Here is a 20,956-nt window from a genome sequence, read left to right on the forward strand (position 1 = left end):
TTAAAAGGAAGCTAGACACATCCGCTCTGATCCGGTTCAGCTGCTAACGCATGTTGAATGGATTTGTCTGATGCAAAGAAGTACACTGAGTTACTTGTTTAAACAGCTGATAAACAGGTTCCACTGTACACACACACACACACACACACACACACACACACACCCACACCCCCACGTTGTCTGCGTCGCCGTACTTTGGTTTTACATTGAAAGAGGAAATCCCTGCCTGAGACTGAAGTCCGTCAACCGCACACTTCAACAAGCGCACTTCCTCATACATGTGCACTTGCTGCTCCGTTGTTACTATAAACAGTTAGAGTGGATACCCTGCCTGCACGCTGTGGGAGAGGACGACTGAATAAGCTGGTATTTATTCATTAAGTTATGATTAAGTTATAAATCAGCTCCGGATCAAGTGGATTCATATCTTTCTGACATCTGATAAGTGAGGACAAATGGACAAGACCTCAGAGCAACCAAAGGTAATGAGTGTGTTTCTTTATAGACCTGCTTTTTGTGTTTAGAGCTGAAGGCTGCTCCACCTGTTTGATCAGACTCAGCTGTGATTAAACCGACGTATTCATGCTCACTTCACATATAATCACTGATAAAAGTATGTTTGAGAAATGAAAGTGAAGGAAACCTGAAGAACAAACTGCACTCTGAGTTTTAAAGCAACGTTTGAGAAACACATTTCAGAGAGTGTCACTTCCTGTGAAGGTCACATGGACACATGAAAAAAGAGAACTTTGATCTTAACTTCACTTTTACTTCCTGTGGTGAGAATAACACGATCACACCAGTCTGATGTTGACTCCCTGGGGGAGGGGTTACGGCCTCTGACTGCAAGTGCAAAGAAATGAAGCCTCAAAATATTGTTGAACCTGAATGTTCAGTCACAGAAACCTGCACACCTGACTCAGCCTGCAGAGTCTAACAGATAACACAGCAGACCTGCGGCAGCCTTGATTTGTCTTTCTAAAGTTAGACTCAGGCTTAATGCCAACAAACAAACATGATGTGCTTCTGGAGGTCAAGGAGGTCAAAGAGGACACTGAACGATGGTCATCGGATTTTCACATTTGACAATGAGGTGATTGAACACGTCTTAACATATAAATATAAAAACCTGTTTTTCATATCGAGTGTTTGAGGGTGAAATGTTGTTTCTTCTACAGAAACTAATGTTGAAAACTATTTTTCAGTGATTGACGACCGTGAGAATCTTTAAAAACACGCCACCTCGTCTTCGCTGGAAACTCGATCTGTCTTTGGTAAACGTGTTATTCATGTTTTTGCTCCCTCGTCGTCGGCGGAGCTTCAGCGTCACTTTAAACTAGATTATTTTATTAGCATGGAAGATTTTAAAAACAGGATTTAGGATTATTTGAGCGGTGAGAACACGTTTTGTGTAAAGTCTGTTGTTTGTTCCTTATGTGAAACTTTTCATGCTGCTGTCTCAACCCTTGTTAAAGAGTTTATCACAATGGGAATGCTCCTGGTGGTTAGCGCTGTCGCCTAACAGCTAGAAAGTTCCTGGTTCAAGTCCCGGTTCAGACGTAGTGGGCCTTTCTGTGTGTCCAGAGCAGGAGTGCAGCCAGGATATCATTTATTCAGCTCAATCAGAAGACTCACGTGTGTAACAGTTTGAAATGTTTATTGCAGCAGCAGAATTTTGAGGAGTGATGAGATAGTATCTTAAACCCACTTAGCCGGAGCCTGCAGGTGGATGCTGGGGTGGTGGTGGGGCTGAAAGTAGAACTGGAGCGGTGGCAATGACAGAGCAGAGGGAGAGACCAGAAATCTCGCAGCTTAACTAGACGCCACACTGGGACGAAGTGTTTGTCAGGCGATCGTGGAGAATGAAATCAGTGCAGATCGAGTTGCCTGCCTGAACTAGCTCGCAGGCGTCACTCAAGTTATGTGTTTTATTCTACTGTCTCAGGCTGCACGGTGGTGCAGTGGTTAGCGCTGTCACAGCTAGAAGGTTCCTGGTTTGAATCCCGGTTCAGACGTAGTGGGCCTTTCTGTGTGGAGTTTGCATGTTCTCCCCCTCCAAGTACTCCGGCTTCCTCCCACAGTCCAAAGACGTGCTTGTTAGATTCATTGGTGACTCTAAAATTGCCCATGAGCTTGAGCGTGAAAAGTTGTCTGTCTCCGCCTCTCGCCCACTGACAGCTGGGACAATGAATGGATGGATAAAATAATAATTAGCTTCCAGTTAAAAGTAGGATTTGTTTAATGTTGTGTGTAAAGGTTGTGTTGTGTACGTCTCCTACCTGTGTTTGATCACATTATAACAGTGTTGGATTTCTTCATTCCATCAGGCTGTTTGTGTTTCAAACACTTGATATATTACTTTGTCTTGTAACAATCTCAACCGCTATCAGAGCGAGTGTGGACTAAAGTGCTGATTAACCCTTTGTACTTCTAGTTTCTGCACATTGTTCGTGTATAAGTTGGTAGTTATGACTTTGTGTTAAGTCCAGTCAGTCCAGTTGCCTTTTGGATTAAGCTTATAATGACCATGAGCTGGACAACCTTCACAGACATGTTGGGATGGATACCCTTCCTTGGTGCGTGAGTTTGGAAGCACGGCCAAGAAGATAGCCGAGTACAGAGGCTTATATTTCTAACTGAAGAAGCCTGAGAGGTGAAACGTCTTCCAGAACTTCAACCAAGTCCAGCTGGATGAAACTTAGAAAGACTTTGTGTTAACCAAACTAGATTTTAACTATGATTATAACCCTCTTAACCTTTAGGCTCATATAAATTAAGAAGAACATTTAAAGGGCGATGTGGTCTTCAGTGGGGGACAAAGTACAGCTTTGAGATAATTAAACTTTCCTTACATTACACATGGTGTCGCGGTTATGACACCTAAACAGGAAGAAGGTTCTGGCTTAGAAACTGTAAACAGGCCGGGCCCTTTGTGTGTTAACGTAATTTATAAAGCACCTTTTAAAAACTGATTTTACAAAGTGTTTAAAGTAAAAGCAGGATACACAGAGGGCAACAGAACAACAGAAACATGAACAATAAGGCCAAAAAAACAGACAGCATGAAGGTAGAGGTGAGATACAGACAATAGAGATAAGAGCTGTACATGAGAAAGGAAAGTAAAAACACATATAAATAAAAAGAATAAGAGAAATATTAAGATGTATGGAAAGAATCAAAAGTAGCTATTGAGCAGAAAAAAGCACCGTCACTGGCAGTTTTAAAGAATGTGTTTTGTGCATGTTGACCTTTGCTGCAGAGTTCAGAGGAGATTAGGTAGGAAACGCAGGCTGACAGCGGGGTCTGTCTACGACCTGCAACAAAGGTCAGTGGTTGGAGTTGAACAGGCGAGGCTGTGGTTCTGTGGCACAAAACCACTCGTCTCACAAGCTGCACGATCGCTGTCTGCTCTGCTCGCTTTGGTGCCGAGAAGTGGAACATGCAGCAGCTCAAAGTTTCACTAACACTTTTTCAACTAAAGGAAAACAATAAGAATATTCTGCTCTATACAAAGGAATAATTCAGGCAGGAGAATACAGTCTGTTTATTGAGATTGTAGAGATAAGCTGAACAAACACGTTGTAATTGTGCCATAAAAGTGATGGAGCCGGAGCACAAACCACATCATGTGTACTCACAGGTGTGGTCACTTTAGCCGCCTGAGGCCACCTGGTCCACGAAGTGATAAGCAGGAGGAAGAGCGAGTGTGAGCAGGAACAAAGGCCCAGAAAGAGCTGCGAGCCCGAGGCCGAAAATAACATTTGCATGTTGGTGGTTTGCTGTTGCTATTTCAGATCTTGTTAGAGGCTACAGGATTTGACATAATTTCAAGCCTCTTTATGTGTTGTTTTGTTTTGTGTTAGCATTGTGCTTATTCCTGCTAAAGTGTCGTGTTTTTATACTTGTACCTGGGAGGTCCAAAGGTGACTCATTCCTCTCTAACTTTAAAGGAACAGTTTGAAGTTTCGGGGAAGGTTTTTTTTTAACTAATGCCATAAACAAGAAGACGAGACTAAATTGTGACTTCCTCTCACATCCTGTAAGATTTTGCAAAGATGGGATATCTTGCAGGGTCTCAATTTACAAGTCTGCAATTCGATTCCTGTTGAGATTATGTCCCATCATGCTCCTGGTGAAATTTACAAGAAGAAAAATGAACAAATAGAGCGGAAACGAGCAGCTTTAGGCCACAGCTTCCCCTGTGTCTGCAGAGGTTTGTGTTATCTGCAGTGATTGAGTGCATAAAGTTAGCTGAGTTAGCTTGACGAGCTAGCACACAACTAGAAAAGTATTTCCATTTTCCTAACTGCTTCAAACCTTCAAGGGTTCACGCTAACCGCCACCATGCTAACGCTGTGTGCTAACAGCCAGGAAGCGTCCAACTCTGGCGTCACATTCGGGGAGGACACGGTGACAGCCCTCCTCGAGTCCCCTCCATGTTTGCTATCTACCCTGTTTGCTGCTTCCTGTTTGTTGCTGCAGAGAGTGCTCCTATTGGCTATTGAAGTCATTTAGACTTAGACTTAGGACTGCTGTGACTGAGTTTAATAACCACCTTACACCAAACTATCAAGAAGATTCAGCACAACTCCAGAGAACCTATCATGACTTTATTCAACCATTGGAAAATAGTCTGCATGCGTAAAATCGCTTGTTTGGTGTCAGGCCGGCAAAAGATGAAGATGTTTAGTTAGGTACAAATCTGGAGTCAGGAGGATGTAGCATAGCTTAGCATGAATGAACACTGGAGGGAGGGGGAAACAGCTAGTTCTGTCTGCTAACACACGTCATCACATGTAAACAATAAGTAAGTAAGTGAGTGTCAACACATGTAAATTTGATAGTTTGTGGTTTCAAGGGGGAGAAACACACAGGAACTATTTCGTTACAAGCAACAGCTTCTGCAGTGACAGGAAGCAGCTTCCTGACGTGTCATCACAGCGAGGTTTGATACAATCGAACCAAAACAGGAACTCAGAGATCATAATGGTTATAATGCACTTTACCTGTACAACGTCTTTCCAGTCTTCAAGGTGCTTTCACACACACACATTCATACACCAATCAAGAGCCGCAGTATTGATGTCCCGCCCCTTCCTCTACCCGACACACACCTTTACCTCAGGTGTCCTTGGCGTGTTGGAGCCCTCAGGTGTTCTTGGCGTGTTGGAGCCCTCAGGTGTCCTTGGCGTGTTGGAGCCCTCAGGTGGGCTCAGTCTGCAGCAGAACAGCTTCTTGTGTCGGTCTGAAGCAGATATTCACGCTGATGGAAAGTTCAATGACTGTAGTGTTAGTGTTAGTTACGTCTCCTCTCGCCGTTCCTCCTCTACTCTGCTACTCGGGAACAGAACGCTGCAGGAGCCCCATTTGTCAACAGAGCTGTCAATCACGAGGCCACACCCCCTTTTTATAGCATCAAATAACTAAATAAAAGTAAACTTGTGAGAAAAATGAACACTGTGACATAAATCAGCATGATAAGAACGAACTATAATGACAGAAACCATGTTGGAGAAACGTTTGACTCATGTCCCATCTGTTAACATGGAGGAGGCGGGCTTTATGACCTATACTGCAGCCAGTCAGCAGGGGGCGACAGAGAGGGTTTGGCTTCAGCTGTCATGTCATCCATCTTTTTATACAGTCTATGAGGACCTGGGAATTGAATTGAATGGAATTTTTTATTGCATGGTTTTCCTTCGCTGCTCATGTTCACTTTTCACTCACTCAAAACAAACAAGAAACTTAAAACGCATCACTTCCTGCTGAGGAGGATGACAGGAGAGGTTTCCCAGGAGACATAAATGAATGACTAAGAAGCAAATGTTTCGGCTTTCGGGTCTAAAATATGTAAAGTCCACTTATGTTTAACTACTTAAACGCTAATATTACTTTAAATATTTTGCCCTACTAACCCTGCGCTGATGCATTCCTCTGTTACTCTGGTGGTTTATATATCTGCAGAGTTTTCCCATAGGGAATCCTCATGTCCTGTCATTTGGTCGGCTATTAATAGCTGCTGTGTCTTCCCATGCAGAACCAGTAATGTGCACATACAGGACACGCTGTATAAGCTTCCAGTGGAGCGTTCAAATAAGGGTCAGTAGCACAAGTATCGTTAAAGGCTGCAGCATTAAAACAAAGCACAGACAGTGGCTCAGTATTAAAGGAACGGTGTCTGTAAACTGGGAGAAGCTGGTGACAGTGACTTCAGTTTCTAAGGCCACAGCGGAGAAAACAAACTATAGAGCACAGAGACGGTGTGAGCCTCTAAAACCAGGATCTAATAGAACATTTACTACAACTGTAAATGATCAGTATTGCTGCTAAAACAACATACAAAAAGTTAAAGCTATTTTAACTGCTGCTGATCGGGCATCATTACATCACTTGAATTCCTTCACTTGGGACAGTGACTCAGACTTTCAGGATCTTTAGTCCCAATTCAGGAGGGATATCATTTCACATATTTCAGTCCCCGGAGGTTTATAAAAGTTTTTGCAGGAAGAATGTTAAAGATTTAAGCTCAACAGTGCTGCCCAATCTTCTTTGCAACTGGAGAAATAAACTAAACATTCAGATCAAAGCAGGTCGTGTAAACTCAAAGATGAAGCAGAATTTCTTTCTTTCACATGAGCTGGAGTTCTGCTCATCTACCGTGCACTCAGTGCTGAAACACAATCTATGATCTCCACCTTAAAGATTCAATCTCCAAGACTTCTGTTTCGTTCTCTTTGGCGCCTTCAGTGGCGATAAGTGGTCCAACCAGACGTCCACGGTTGGCTCCGGTCTGACCGTCGAGTTTGTTTCTTCTTCTTTGGATTTTCACTTCTTGTTGAAGTTGTATCTGTAGTCGTCCATCTTTTCTTTGTTTGTTCAGCCATAGTAGATTACTGTTTACTCGCAACACTTGCAGAGAGCGGAAAAGCAGCCGCTTAGCTCCGCCTACCCTCTCTGGCAGACCAACCACTGCTGGCTGATGGAAAACGCGTCACTAACAGGGCGCCGCCACAGACACCCAGTCTGTAATAACACACTATACTGCAAACGCAAAGGCTTTCATCAGTGGGCCATCGGCTCAGTCACCATCGTGTTACCTCATTCAGAGATAATTAGAAACTTAACAGACATTTATTTAAATGAAAATCTTTGAGATTATATCTTTAAACAAACCAAGTTGTTTTGTTCCCAAACCTTCACCAGATCACAATATTTAATGTGTTTTTCAGTAGTTTAGATAAAATAAAACTTCTTGTGCCTGACAACAAAACTATCACACTCGAGGGAGTGTTGCACTGAATATGACTGCCGTGATGATCTTCAGTACAACACCACTCCCTCACGTGTGACATTGCTCCTTTACAACAGTTAAACAAGTGGCACACATTCGTAGTAAACAGTAATAATCAACAACAGATTATTTGGTCCACCAACTCAACTGGACTTTTGTTGCCAAGCAACCCAAACACACTCCTGCACTCTGTCTCCAGGTGACCACAGATCAGCTGGTTTATATCATGTACATTTATCTGTTTGTTTTAATTTATCATCAACTCTGCTTTGATGTTAGTTAACAGTATTCAGAACACCGAGCTGAGGCGGAGTGATACACAGAGTGAAAAGTCCCAGTGATGTTGTTCTCCATATCACCACACATGGAATGCTTGTTATCCAATCAGATTACGTGGTCAACGTATTCTGCAGGAGCTGATGAGTGTAAAAACAGAGCATGGTATGAAATGTAATTTGACATGAAAATTATAAAAGTGAAATTGCACAAGTTACAGTAATTTGTAAATCTTACTAATACGTTTTTCAGGGTTTTGAAAGTGACAAACTTTGTCATGCTGCAGCCTCCACAGATCATCAGATCTGTCAGAAAGGTTTTACGTGTTAACAAGTTTTATTGTGTAATTTTGAGGACTTGTTGCATGTTCAGGTAACAGATTTTGTCCACCCACAACAGCACATTTTTCTGGAGATCTCGACTTATTTATCTGGTTATCTGGAGATAAAAAAGCTGGTTTTGTCGTGATAACGGGATAATTATCTGTCGATCTAGAAAACAGAGCAACAGGCTGCTCACTGTGATGTTACAGAGCAGGACATGCCATGCAGCCATCGCCCACACGGATGAGATTAAACCTGTTTCTATGTTCGATTTAAGGGGATACGAGTTATGATCATCTGACGTTGTGGCAGTGCAAAGTTGTTAGTTGAGAAGAAAACAACCGGAAATGATTTGTTATCACAGTAAAAATTGAGTAAATAAAGTGTATGGATGCATGTCTGCTTTGGGTTCCATATTTAAGCAATGAACCTGTATAATCTATTTAATAAGCTTGTTAAATCTCATTTAAATATTTCTTTATTCTTTTCTGTCAGAATTCGGAGAAGCCACTGTCTCCAAACACGAGGAGGAGTTTCAGCTTCTCATCTTTACGTATTAAAAGTAAGACGGTGAATCACTCATATTCACAAGGGTTGATTTAATTTAATACCTGCACCTCAGGTAGCTTTTTATTTATCCATAACTGTTTATAATGTGAACGTTCTGCAGAAAGGAGCAACAGTGCTGATGGCGGTGTATTCACACGGAGGAGAGGGCTGATGTCTTTTTCATCCGTCCGAGAGTCACCGAGAAAAGGTAAAAAACAACCAGTTTGACTTCTCTTCCTGTTTTAAATCTGCCGTGACGATAACAATAATCATTTTCATACATCATGTTTGTTCCCATATGAGGAACAATAACTGCTCACAGCTTCACATGCCCTGTTGACTTCTGGTTTCTTTCTCATTGAATCCAGAGTCAGACCCTGATGAAGATGGAGCCTCGCGGCGCTTCAGAACTCGGGACCAGTTGAGGAAGACAGGTGTGTAAAAGGGTTCTGTGAGTCGACAGAGTAAAGAGTGACAGACTAAATGGAGCGTACTTTAAGGCAGAGCATGGAAGACTTACTTTCATACATGCATGTTACGTTCCTGCTCCACAATCACTCGCTCATTAATCAGCTTCTTGGCAAACAGATGACTAATAACCCCTAACAGGTGGCTAACATGAGCGGCCACTTCTAAGTATGAAAGTTTGTTCAGACAGAATGCAGAGGGAGTTAAAGTGAGGCATGCAGACACAGGATCAATTGTAAGATAGGAGCGTCATCAGACATGTGGACAACGTGAGCCTGTAACCTTTTAAAGTTGGAAGTACATAATCATTTGGAAACTGGATATGACCTTTGAGCATGTCAGTTCTAAGAATAAAAGGTATACATCCTTTAACACGGATGTCATTCAACATATCATGCAAAAAGGAACTTATTAAGCAACATACCACCAATTATACATGTCAAAGTCCTATGAAGAACGAGGCCTGCGAACATCATCTGTGTCTCTCGAGGAGCTGTCTCTATCACACCGCATATGGTTCATATATATAATATATATACATCTGTATATTGTGTTGAGGATTCTGTCCCACTCACATCTGTTCACTGCTAAATACACTGCAAAAACACTTTCTTGGATGCCTCCATGAGAGATAAAACATACAATGCCCCAGCTTGCCCTTCAAGTTGAGAAACTGTGATAGAGGACTCGTCATGGTGGGCTTCGATTGGAAGAGGCTTTAAACAAGGTGCCATCTGAGTGGATAAAACATGATCCTGTCCCCTACAGTTTGGCCTCCAGAGGAGAAAACACAGAAAACGTAACAGGCCGCCTTTAAGAGGACCTGCCAGCGGAGAAAAAATTAAGAGTGCCCTGAACAAGGACAAAACACAATAAAGTGTCCGGAGCCTTTCCAGGACGAGAACATCTGATACAGTGCCCTTCAGTGTGCTCTTCTAGTGGATAAAACATGATCAAGTGACTTCCAGCATACTCCTCCATTAGAGAATACACAACAACATGCCCTAGGGTGCTCTTCTAGTACAGAAAACTTGCCCAGCAGGATACCCTTCCATTGGAAAAAAAATGCTAAATGATAAAATGCCTTCGAGGGTGCATCACAGAGGGTAAAACATCTGATAAAGGAGATTCAAAAGGAGAAAACATTAAACTTGCCCAGCAGGATACCCTTCCAGTGGAAAAAACGTGATAAACTGCCCTCCGTACTGCACAGGATACCATCGCAGTGGAGAAGATTCGGTGCCTTCCAGGATGTTCTTCCAACAGAGATAATACGATAACATTGCCCAGGGTGCCAGTTAAATGGATAAAACCCGATGAATAGCCTTTGGGCCTCCTTTCCACTGGAGAAACACCAGACCTACAAGCTAGAAAATGTGGCTGAACACATGCAGCTGATTTTTTTTGCACTTGCCCCTCAGACAGTCTGAGTCCATCACTGCTAGCACCTCTATAAGTCCAGAGCCTGTTGCTTCCTATGGAAACAGATGAAAAACAATTGGATAACATGCGAGCTATTAGCCATCTGAAAGCTGATGTGAACATTGTTCTGAAGGCTCCAGGACAGGAGTGAACTTTATTTTGAAGTTGTGTGGTATTTAGCCTCCTGAGAGCTCTGTAAACAGTGTTTCTCCGTTTATGAGCAGAAAGTGCTAGTAAACAACATTTTTCAGAAAGTGCAACCTGTGTTAACAGTGTTGTCAAAGTGAAGAAAAGTAATTAAAGTGGGTCTGACTCAGCGGCCTGATGGTGAACAGGTTCCTGGGAATGTAAAAGCTCCTCTGGCCCGCTCTGACTCCTGAAGGTTGAGTCACGGCCTGCAGGCTGGTGTTTCTGAGTAAACATCAGGTGTATGGAAAGACCTACGTGATGTTTTGTTTGTGTCGTTGTTGGCCTTTTGAACTTTTATCTTTTTGTTGAACTCAGTTGTGGATTAAATACTCAAATCTTTTACTACTTCTACTACTTTAAAGTAGGAATAGGCCTACCACACATTTAATTTTATTTGTCACTTTTATATAAACAAGCTTGTCATTTTCCCCTGGGGACAAGAAAATCCTTGGGAATATCTAAATATCTCGTTTTCTTTATTTAATATATTTTCTCTCGTTTTGTTAATCTGAGTGTTCGATATTTGCAGAAAAGGTTGTTTTTTAACTTGTGTTCACTGGGAGCAGGAAATACCCAACTGACGGTTTTTCGCGCACGACGTGAACGCAGCACAGCAGAGGACCGCTTTGGGCACGCTCCCAGCTACAGCAGAGTCGTTCAGCCTGTGAAGCACGAGGACCTGTGGGAGTGAAAGTCAGCGCGAGCCAGGATGCTATATGTTTTCTGTAATGGAGACGAAACAGTGCGGAAATAGGACTTTTTACACCACTGTGTTTGTGGATTGAAGCAGCGATGAGTGAAGCGGTTACACGGAGGAGAAAAGTTCCCGGACTGACGGACTTTAAGAACAGATGGAGTGAGTACTGGACCGCTGACACAGCCGATTATCTTCACTATTATTTATCTGACTGATTGTATCGGATTAATTCCTGATAATCGGATTTAAACCCGGGAAAGAGCATATATTGATTAAAAAAACTTACCTTTACTGATCGGTCTATTTTTATCGACTGTGGCACACCTGTCGGAACGTGTGATGTTGCCTGGAGCAGGTTGTGCCCGCTTGTATATCCGGGTATCAAGTTGTCAACCAGTTCTTGTTAAAAAAAACAAGATCTTATCATTTGCATTTGCAGTAAACCTACAGCCCTTCGCTGTAAGTAAATATAATTGAATGCAGCGTCTTAATATGCTTCAACAAAGTGCGGCAAGGTGAAATGTAAACATGCCGAATTGAATTATGGACTCCAGTTGTTTGTTGAGTAACGTTGCGAAGTCGGTACATCAAACGACTACGCCATCAACATTAAATTTACGAATTACTAAATGAAGGTTGATATTGCATTGCCTTACCCTAAACAAAAAAAATGTCTCATGTACAACTACTCATGTAAACCTGTCTGCATTTCTTAGACCATGAACTCGGAGTTATTTTTTGGACTTTGAAGCCTCTGGGGCTGAATATCTTTCTGTTGTTGCAGTCATAAACATGCCGGATTAAATCATAAACTCCAGTGATTTGTTTAGTTACGAGCTCAGTACAACAAACGACTTGGGGGGCAACATTAAATTCACAAATATCTAAATTAGGTTTGGTGGATATTGGAATTTAAATGTATTTTTTACCCCTTTACCCTGAACAAAACAACATGTGAACAATGCAGTGCCTGCAGTACATGCAGTGAACTTACTATATACTAATACCTATAAACCTGTCTTCAGATCATAGCCCATCAACTCTGAGCTCTTTATTGGATTAAATGATAAACATTCTTTGGAGATGCAGTCACAGCCTTCTTACTTATATCTTACTACTGTTGCAGTCTTGAAAATGCCGAATTGAATAATGGACTCCATTGATTTGTTAGGTAGCCTTGCCAAGTCAGTACAACAAACAACTTGGCCGTCAACATTCAATTAACAAATAATTAAATGAAGTTCGGTGGATATTTGGACTTAAAAAATGTGGTTCCAGACTGTTGGCTCCAGTGAACTTACTAAACTAACACCTTTAAATCTGTCTTCAGTTCTTAGTCCATTAACTCTGAACTATTTAATGTAAAAAAATATAGCATTTGGATTGCTTTGAAGCCTCTGGGGCCGTATGATAGCCAGAAATTGGTGCAGTTAGCTTGAAAGACAGGTTTTGTTAGCAAACAACCTTCAATATTTGAACACCTTTCCACACAGCACACCCCCAGGTGAAGTTCTGCATGTCTGTCTGCACATTTAGCCAAGAATGTGGCTGTAGACACTGATGAAACAAAGTTTAGCTGCTAATAACTGCTGAATTGTTATAATTGGAGGAATAGATGAACAGAATGGATCGGCAGTCTAAATGTTGGAGGTTTTTAAACAACACGTGAAGTTTCAGGTCAGCTTTTGTTTCTGCGCCATTCCTTTTCTTATACATCTGACAGCACGGTGTTGTAACATGTTCACGAGCCTCAGGGCACGAGGAGGCTGTTAAACAGGACTTACACCCTCATCATGGCTGAACAGCAGAAGCACAACCAGGCAGTAGCATGCAGGCTAACGAAAACCTCGAAACAAGTAACACTTCAGCCTGAGATCTTTGGTGTGTGTTTTGTGTTTCTGTGTGTGCAAAGCTGTGCAACTGCAAGGCGTTGGTGAGAAAAAGCTGCCACTGCTTTTGACACAGTTCGAACACCTCCTCCTGGCAACAGAGGTTTTGTATTGTGGGCTTCATTTAAGGTTGTTGTTAGGAACCAGACAGCGGAGCCAGAATGAAACCTGAACAATGTCCACCGGGACTCCTTCTTTGTCTGCTCCATGTTGTTGGATACACTCAGCTGCACTCATTCTTCATGTACACTATGTGCTCAAAGACGTCCAAGAGGATGAATAACGTGAGATTTTGTGTAATATCCAACCAAACATGGCAGTAACCAACAAAAGTAGTTCCAGTGTTCAGTTTCAGAACTCATCCAAACACAGTGGGAACAGAAGGTGCTACATCCGGCTGATTAATCATCATCATCATCATCGTCATCATCTTACATCATCGTGATGTTCAACTCATATCTGTGCTCATCTGGCTGACCTGTGTGCATCACTTTCACAGTAGATCGGTTGAACTGCAATAAACTGTGTCAAAACAGTTATATAACAATTACTGTTGCTAAGCACACTAACAGTATCAGAGGCTCAGCTAATCCAGAGGAATATAGTAACGTTTTATAGTTTTTGCTGTATGTCCAGAAAAACAGATTTCTGTCTCCTCCTCACAGCAATAGGTACAATAGAGGGTGTATGTAATTATAGATTAATTTAGCATCACAATGTTATGATACGGTTACAGTTCTTAACATTGTGTTTTAACTCAATGACTGCTAAATTACAACATTGTCATCAAACTATTTGACTCTTCTGCACCAGCTTAACAAAGTAAACTGAGACGGTCAGAAGTAAACACATATTTGTAGTGTATAAACAAAGCACGCATAAAACAAGCAGAGTCATAAAGGCAACAAAACATCTGTTTCTTAGAATATCGCAATATTTTATATCAGAACTAGGCTGCACAATAAATCACACTTTCATCGTTACTGCAAAACGAGCATTCTCAGTAAACACAACAAAAAGTCTGAATTTATCGCACTGAAGAAGAAACAAACAGTATGTGTTAGTTTTACCTTGTGGATGGAGCAGGGTATAACGGCCGTGCTTTCACACCATGTTGATGCGATCACGTGAAGAACAAGCGGCTATCAGCTCCCCTCAGATTACCTGTGTCAATTTAGTTGGATTGATTTTGGATCCAGGAGGACGTGTTGCAAACACAGGGGATATGTAAAACACGCAGAACAGCAGACAGACGCAGAAAGTTCTAGCTAATGTCCACTGTTCAATATCTGTTTATTTATCACACTTCATATCGTTGTCGCAGTATTGAACAATATTTATAAAGAATTGCAAACATATGACCGCATGCAAGAAGCACTTTAAACAGACTTGATCTAAGTGGCATCTACAAGTACCAAAAATATCAGCATCAGCCCCAGATGAACTTTCCTGACGATATGACCAGACGGTGAGATGATTCTGTATCAGAGCTGTGTATTTGGTGATATTTATTTAAGACAAACAGTATAAAACAGTATAAGTCTGATACATCCAACATCTACTTGTTGTACATTAATACACTTATTTACTACGAATGTTCAGAGTTTTTAAATTTAGTGTTTTATTATTTTATGAGATCGAACGATACAATCTGTGGCTGTTCAGATAAGCTACTGCCATTCTCTACACACTCCAGCACAGTAGGCGGTATGCACCTTTAAAAATGTTAAATACATAAAATATTATAAGTTAGGTTCCATGAAACGCCGACATTTTTTTTTTATCGTACTGCATCTGTGCGTTGGCCGTCACAATAACAGTGGGTGTAATAATGTTAATTATGCTACAGGACAGGAGAGTCTTTAAAGTCTAAATATACACACTAACTCCAATATCATGCATCCCTGTTAAAATAGTGATTTAAGTGAAACTGTAGATTTTATTAGTAAAGTTGCAGTCAGGATTTCCTCTCATATACAGAAAGCCCTGTAACAACACAGAGTTATAATGGACTTTATGTACGGTAAAAGAGAAAAAACACGAGACGTGCATCAGTAGATTTCAGACAGCAGGACTTAAAGGAATCGTTGAGCTTTGTAGTAAACACACTCGTTTGACTTGTTTGTGGAGCGCCAGATAAGAAGACAGAAACCAGTCGCTTCCTGTAGTTTTCAGGTTTCCAGCCAAGAAATAGGTCAGCACATGTCATGACCCCTTTACAGCCACATTTGTGGGTCTGTTACTCTCCATTCGTGCAGATTTAACAAATTAGATTTACTGAGTAAATGACTGAGCTGTAGAGGTGCTTACATGTGCGTTTTGTTACCTTAGTTTGTGTCCAGTGTTTACGCTAAGCTAAGCTAAGCTAATGGTATCAAAGGTAGGAAGCTGGTGTTTTACAAAAAGCTTCCACAAAGTCGCTGCTTCTCTTGATTATACACGGAGAAAAACACTCGTATTATGAGTTTTTATTTGAAAGAAAGCAGTTTCAGTTAAAGATTAGCTGCTGCCAGTGGCGTGGGCGTCATTATTCGAACTTTACTCTATTGATTTTCTGACTTCATTACATTTTTATTCCACTAAATTAAAGTAAAGCCAGCAGTAGGCCCACATCTCCACACTAGTATCATGCCTTTTTACAAAATAAACAACAAAACAAAGGCCTGTACATTTTTTCTTTTTGAAGTCGATAATTTTTAATGTCTGTTTTTCTTTATTTATACTATTTGTATTTATATCCGGCTTTAGTATGATGAATCAATATCATATATTATAAAAGTAGGTTTATGTAAGAGCTTTAGGTGGGAAAAACACCGTACTTTTACTTTAGATATTGAATTCACCCCCAGATGATATCATTTCCCAGAAACTTTGGGAGGCCCACTTACCCGTACTTTCACTTTCACTTGAGAGAAATCCCCAAACTGTTGTTCAGCAGAGTCAGCTTCATTATCTCACAGTTAAGGTGGGGAATATTTTCTTTAAGTAGCTACAAGCCAAGCTGAAGATAAAGATGAGGAATACAGATTTTCCTGTAGAAGCTGTTTTTTCCAACTTTGCCTGAATGCAGCACAAGTTTAGGATTCTTTCCTCAGAGCCTGAAGTAAACAGATGATTCAGCAGACCTTCAGCAGAGAGCTAACAGACCTGAGATAAGAAACCTTTATATGTTGGGCAACAGGTCGACGCCGTGGTGGTTTCTTCAGAGAGATAAGACCACACTTCTTATTAATTAATGAAATGTAGTTTACGCTTTTGAATGAATGCAGTGGTTTTGCTCGCTCGGTTAGAGTGGTTTAAGTTATCTGTGGATCTGAAACCGTGTTTACTGAAGTGAGACAAACTTGCTTCATTGAATCACACATCTGTAGGGAGTTCTGTTTAATAAGGGAGGTTTAAATGATCAATCAGTCTGACAGAATGAAACATGGAGCTTTGTACACACCTGCTGAGCATAATCCTAAAGCTCATGTTAATTTTAGTTTATTTTAGCACATGGGCCTAAAAATCAGACCAATAAATTAATTGCCAACTATTTTGATTAACTATCAGTTGTTTTAAATTTTCCCAAGAAAACATATTTAACTTTTTCTTCTTCAGCTTCCAGAGTTTTTGTGTTTTTGCCTGCTGGTTGGACAAAAGAAGCCATGTTCAAACGCCACTTTAGACTCTGGAAAATTGTGATGAGCATTTACAACAGTTTTTATCATTTAAAGACAAAACGATTGTTACAAAAAGAATCGGCAGATTAACGGGTCTCCAAAAGTTTCGTTTGTTGTTACTCTTTTGACTTAAGAGCCGTTAATTAAAGTCGATCACAAGAAAATCTGTTTCTGTTTGGGCTTCATCCCGCTGCAGTAAGCCAGAGTGCAGCCTCTGTGTAACTTCCTGTTTACAGTGAGACTGAGACTCAGCACAGACAGATGAACGGGCGCTCCTCCGGGGGATGGGACGAACCGAGAGATGACAGCGTTTATTTAGCAGACACATCTGGAGGGAGAATTTACCTTTGATCTGAACACACGGTCGCTTCTCCAGCTGCTGACTGGACTGTAAATGATGCAGCGCACGGAGGAGGACGTCTGGGCTGGAAGACGTTTATAGCTAACCTTACACCATGGATGCAAGCAGCACATGAAATAAATGTTATTATGTATTTGATGGTTCGTGTGAATTGGAAACAGTATTAACAGGTACATAAACTGTTTGTTCATGCAGCTTCTCTCTGTGTTTTCCAGGTGAGCAGCCCAAAGGGAACATTATCTCTGATGTCGCTGGGAAACACAGTAAGTACAGCAGAGTTAGAAGGGCTTTTTTCACCTCCTAACCACCTGTTGTTTGAAATAGTCAAATCAAGGTTTTAAGATGGGACGTTTGTTTATGACTCATCTCTATTTACAGATTCTGTAGGCAGGGACATGGATTTCAGGGAAGGCAAGTGTTCTGGTTTCCGTTACAACTACAATTGTAGTCCGAGTAATATTGACCAATCACGTATCAGCAGGCTGCAGCCGTAATGACATCCCGGCTCCATCAGCGTGATCTGACGACGATTTAGCTTCTTATTGATCTCTATAACAGACGTGTGCATGCTAACAGCTAACAATCTGTTCTAGATCAAAATTCCCTTCACGGTGTGTCATGAAAGCCGTTCAGCGTTCAGATTTCCCTACTTCCCCGAATGCATCAGATCGATCCGACCTCCGTTCAAACAAACAAGCATTTTAAACGTTTTCTTCTCCTCTTGAGGACAGACCTGACAAAGCTTTAATTTTTACTTCTTACAAATCTGCATCATGATTTTGAAAGTTTTGTTTATGACCAATACTTTGATCATGATGAACCTCTGCTCTGCCTGTAGGGTCTAAAGTATGTTGTTCTCTACTTCACAGAGAACAACATTCATATAGTGACATAATTCTGAGTGTACTGGGGACAGCAGAGATCTAATCGGCCAGAATGATACACTTGAAGCACTAAATTTGCATGGGAAGCTGATGTTTTTGTGTAATGGTTTCAGTTCTGAGCAGCTGCCGGTTTGTTTCTCCTGCAGACATCCCCTCAGGTGAAGATGAAGGTGAACGACAGGGGGCCCTCAAGAGGTTCAGCGCCATGTGGTCGTCGTTCCGCAGAGGCAAAGGAGATAGTGAGTGTTACATCACATCACCACATCAAAGACAAAATGATTCACTGTTTTGTATTGAGAGGACTTCCTCTTTCTCTCTTCACTGTTCCTGTCAGACCAGAAAGTGATGCAGTGAAAATAATGAGTGCGTCCTGCTGAAAGAGGTGGAGCTGTGTGTTTGGTGTCGTTCGTAATAAGGGGGTTCATGACTTCTGACATTTACAGATGATGACGGGGTGTAGACGTTCTTCTGCACTGATACTGAACAGACACAAACAGTGTTGAGCCTGTAGGCGGAGTATTCGAGGCGTATTATGAGGCGGTCGCTCACAGCGGATGTGTGATGTTTTACACAGTAAAAAAAAAAGAAAAGAGAAAGCTGCCGCAAAATCACAGAATAAGCCATCGAGATCCTGGAGACGCTGTGAAAGGAGCAATTTGATTTGAAAAGTTCTCATTAAAGCGATCGTGCACTGGGCTTCTTCACAGTCGGACAGCACTGAGCCCTCACACACTCAAACCACCACCTACACACTTCCACTCTGTTTGCACGCTCGTGTGGAGGCTCCGCTAAACCTCTGAGTGCATAGTGGGAGTGGGTTGTTAAACCCTCCACTAGCGAGTCTGCAGCGATGCTGACTTACTGACCAGGTGCAGCGCTGTGTTTTGATCGTCATGAGATGAGAGACATAAATCAAAGTTCCGAGTTTTTACCCGTACAAACGAGAACAGCTTTAATTAAGATAAACGTGAAATATTAAACTGACATCGGCGTCTTAAAGTCAGCGTTACATTCAGGATCTAATAAAACGTTTTCTTGTCTAGAAACGAAACAAGTGAAAAGCTTAAAGTGTTTTTTATTAACGGCTGTAAAAACTCTACAAATAATAAGAAATGCCACCAAGGACGCTCGGGATGAAGTTTATTTTCCTCATTTCCTCACTGGTATTTACGTAGCATTTGTTATTTGTGTGACATGTAACCATGGTAACACATATTTCCTGCCTCCGCCGGAGTGAGGTCGAGTTCGTCTCAAAGCTCCAAGCTGTATTTAATCCCTTCATCTAAACGAAGCGTGCTCCGTTCAGCTGTGTGTGTGACGTCAAACGCCCACAGAAACATAACACTTCCTGTTTACATCCCCAAAGCATCATGGGAATCGTTTTAAAAAGCAAAATTAAGTTATATTGACAATAATTAGAGCAACAAAAGAACTTTAACTGTCCTACAATCAATATATTCTTTCACATGACTTCTGATCAGCTGTTTGATGGAGCTGGCGTATCGCCCTGTGACGTCGCTGTCGTTAATCTGCTGTGAAGATCCAGGTTCAGATTTTTTATGAATCCCGTCAAACACTTCAGTCTGACCCAAAGCAAACACAAAGCAGACACCTGATCTCTTCCAGCCCTTTTTTATCAGATTGAACTACAGTGTGCGTCTCTTCCTGCGTCTGTTTGACAGCTGGATTCTTACAGATGTCTTTTATCAAACGCAGAAAGACGTCTTGTTATTGTGTTCTCAGCGTAATACACACATTCTCCTGTCAGTGTGGTAGAAATCCCAAGAACTGTGTTTAACATATTTGACTCGGAACAGTAACATCATTCCAGCTAACAGTTCACTGTCGTGTTTTTACTCAAACTGTCGCTCAGCCGACTTTTAGCTGCCAAAAGATTCACCTCAAAGGAACCGGTTCTTCAGGTGGAACATATAATCTCTGCATACCACGAACGCTTTGTCAGGCCTAATGATTATCACACTGCACATCGGCCAACTTAAAGCATTTGTGCATGTGAGTGAGGACACAGAGACACAAGCAGCCAACCTGAGGACGGAGCGCTCCTCACTGGGTGCTTTTATTTTAGACAAAGAGGAGGAATGCTGCAGAGAACACATGAGCGGGCTGGTATTCAGGGAAGGAGACGGCTGAATCGTGGACTCTGGACAGTCAACAAGAGAGACGGTAGAAAGAGGCGTCAGGGCCAACATGTGTCAGCAAACAGACGCTGTAATAAAAATGCAGGAGAGGGACAAAGAGACAAACTGTAATCAGTGTCAGTTATGTTTCCTGCCTTTTTATAAAAGCCTCATCTTTTAATTTGAGAACATTCATTATTGATTTCTTGTTTAGATTTTGTCATTATTTCCCTCAAAACTATGCAAAGAGTTTTTCTGCTTAGATGTGCCCTGCTTGTGAAACACTAAACTCTGTATGTAATCTGTAGTTACAGATTCAACATAAAAATGTAGAAACACAGATTTTAGTACAGGAAGTGTTCTGGTTTCCATTTGTAGCATAGTCCAAGTACTGTTGACCAATCACGTAACAGTAGCTTCGGTTGGACTGGAACAGTCCGTGAGGAGAGCGAAGGCAGGCAGAACGTAATCCACTGTAATGACATCCCGGCTCCGTCAGCGTCATCTGACAACGATTTAGCTCTATAAACAGACATCTGCATGCTAACAGCTAACAATCCATTCTAGATAAATGACAAATTATCTTGTCACTGTGTCGACGTTCAGATTTCCTGACTTCCTCAAATGCATCATAAATGGTGGCTCCGCCCTCCGTCTCATGTGAAAGTAGTAGTAAGAAGTAAACAATGCAGCGCACAGAGAAGGAAGTCTGGGCTGGAAGTCGTTCATCGCTAACCGCTGCTTACACCTGAATAGCTGAGAAGTTTTCCGTCACTTCCAGAGGGTATATCGTCGTCACAGGGTAGC

General features: G+C 41.6%; 1 protein-coding gene across 2 annotated transcripts in view; it reads left to right on the forward strand.

Moving 5' to 3' along the window:
* The first annotated feature begins 312 nt into the window (after positions 1–312).
* The window catches only part of LOC138589733 (DENN domain-containing protein 2D-like), a 31,219-nt gene continuing 10,575 nt past the window's right edge, over positions 313–20,956 (forward strand). Inside the window, exons 1-6 of one of the 2 annotated variants that reach the window (XM_069660155.1) lie at positions 313–482; positions 8,386–8,452; positions 8,561–8,647; positions 8,808–8,873; positions 17,343–17,390; positions 18,158–18,250. In XM_069660155.1, the coding sequence (XP_069516256.1) occupies positions 456–482; positions 8,386–8,452; positions 8,561–8,647; positions 8,808–8,873; positions 17,343–17,390; positions 18,158–18,250 (388 nt within the window). In that variant the 5' untranslated portion in view covers positions 313–455. Of the gene's footprint in view, positions 483–8,385; positions 8,453–8,560; positions 8,648–8,807; positions 8,874–11,171; positions 11,375–17,342; positions 17,391–18,157; positions 18,251–20,956 lie in introns of those variants that run through there. The other variant, XM_069660156.1, reaches the window with a different exon arrangement.

The sequence above is a fragment of the Semicossyphus pulcher genome, unplaced genomic scaffold, assembly GCF_022749685.1.
Source record: "Semicossyphus pulcher isolate SPU_LCO1_2020_fin unplaced genomic scaffold, fSemPul1.0.p SCAF_13, whole genome shotgun sequence".
Taxonomy (NCBI): Eukaryota; Metazoa; Chordata; class Actinopteri; order Labriformes; family Labridae; genus Semicossyphus; species Semicossyphus pulcher.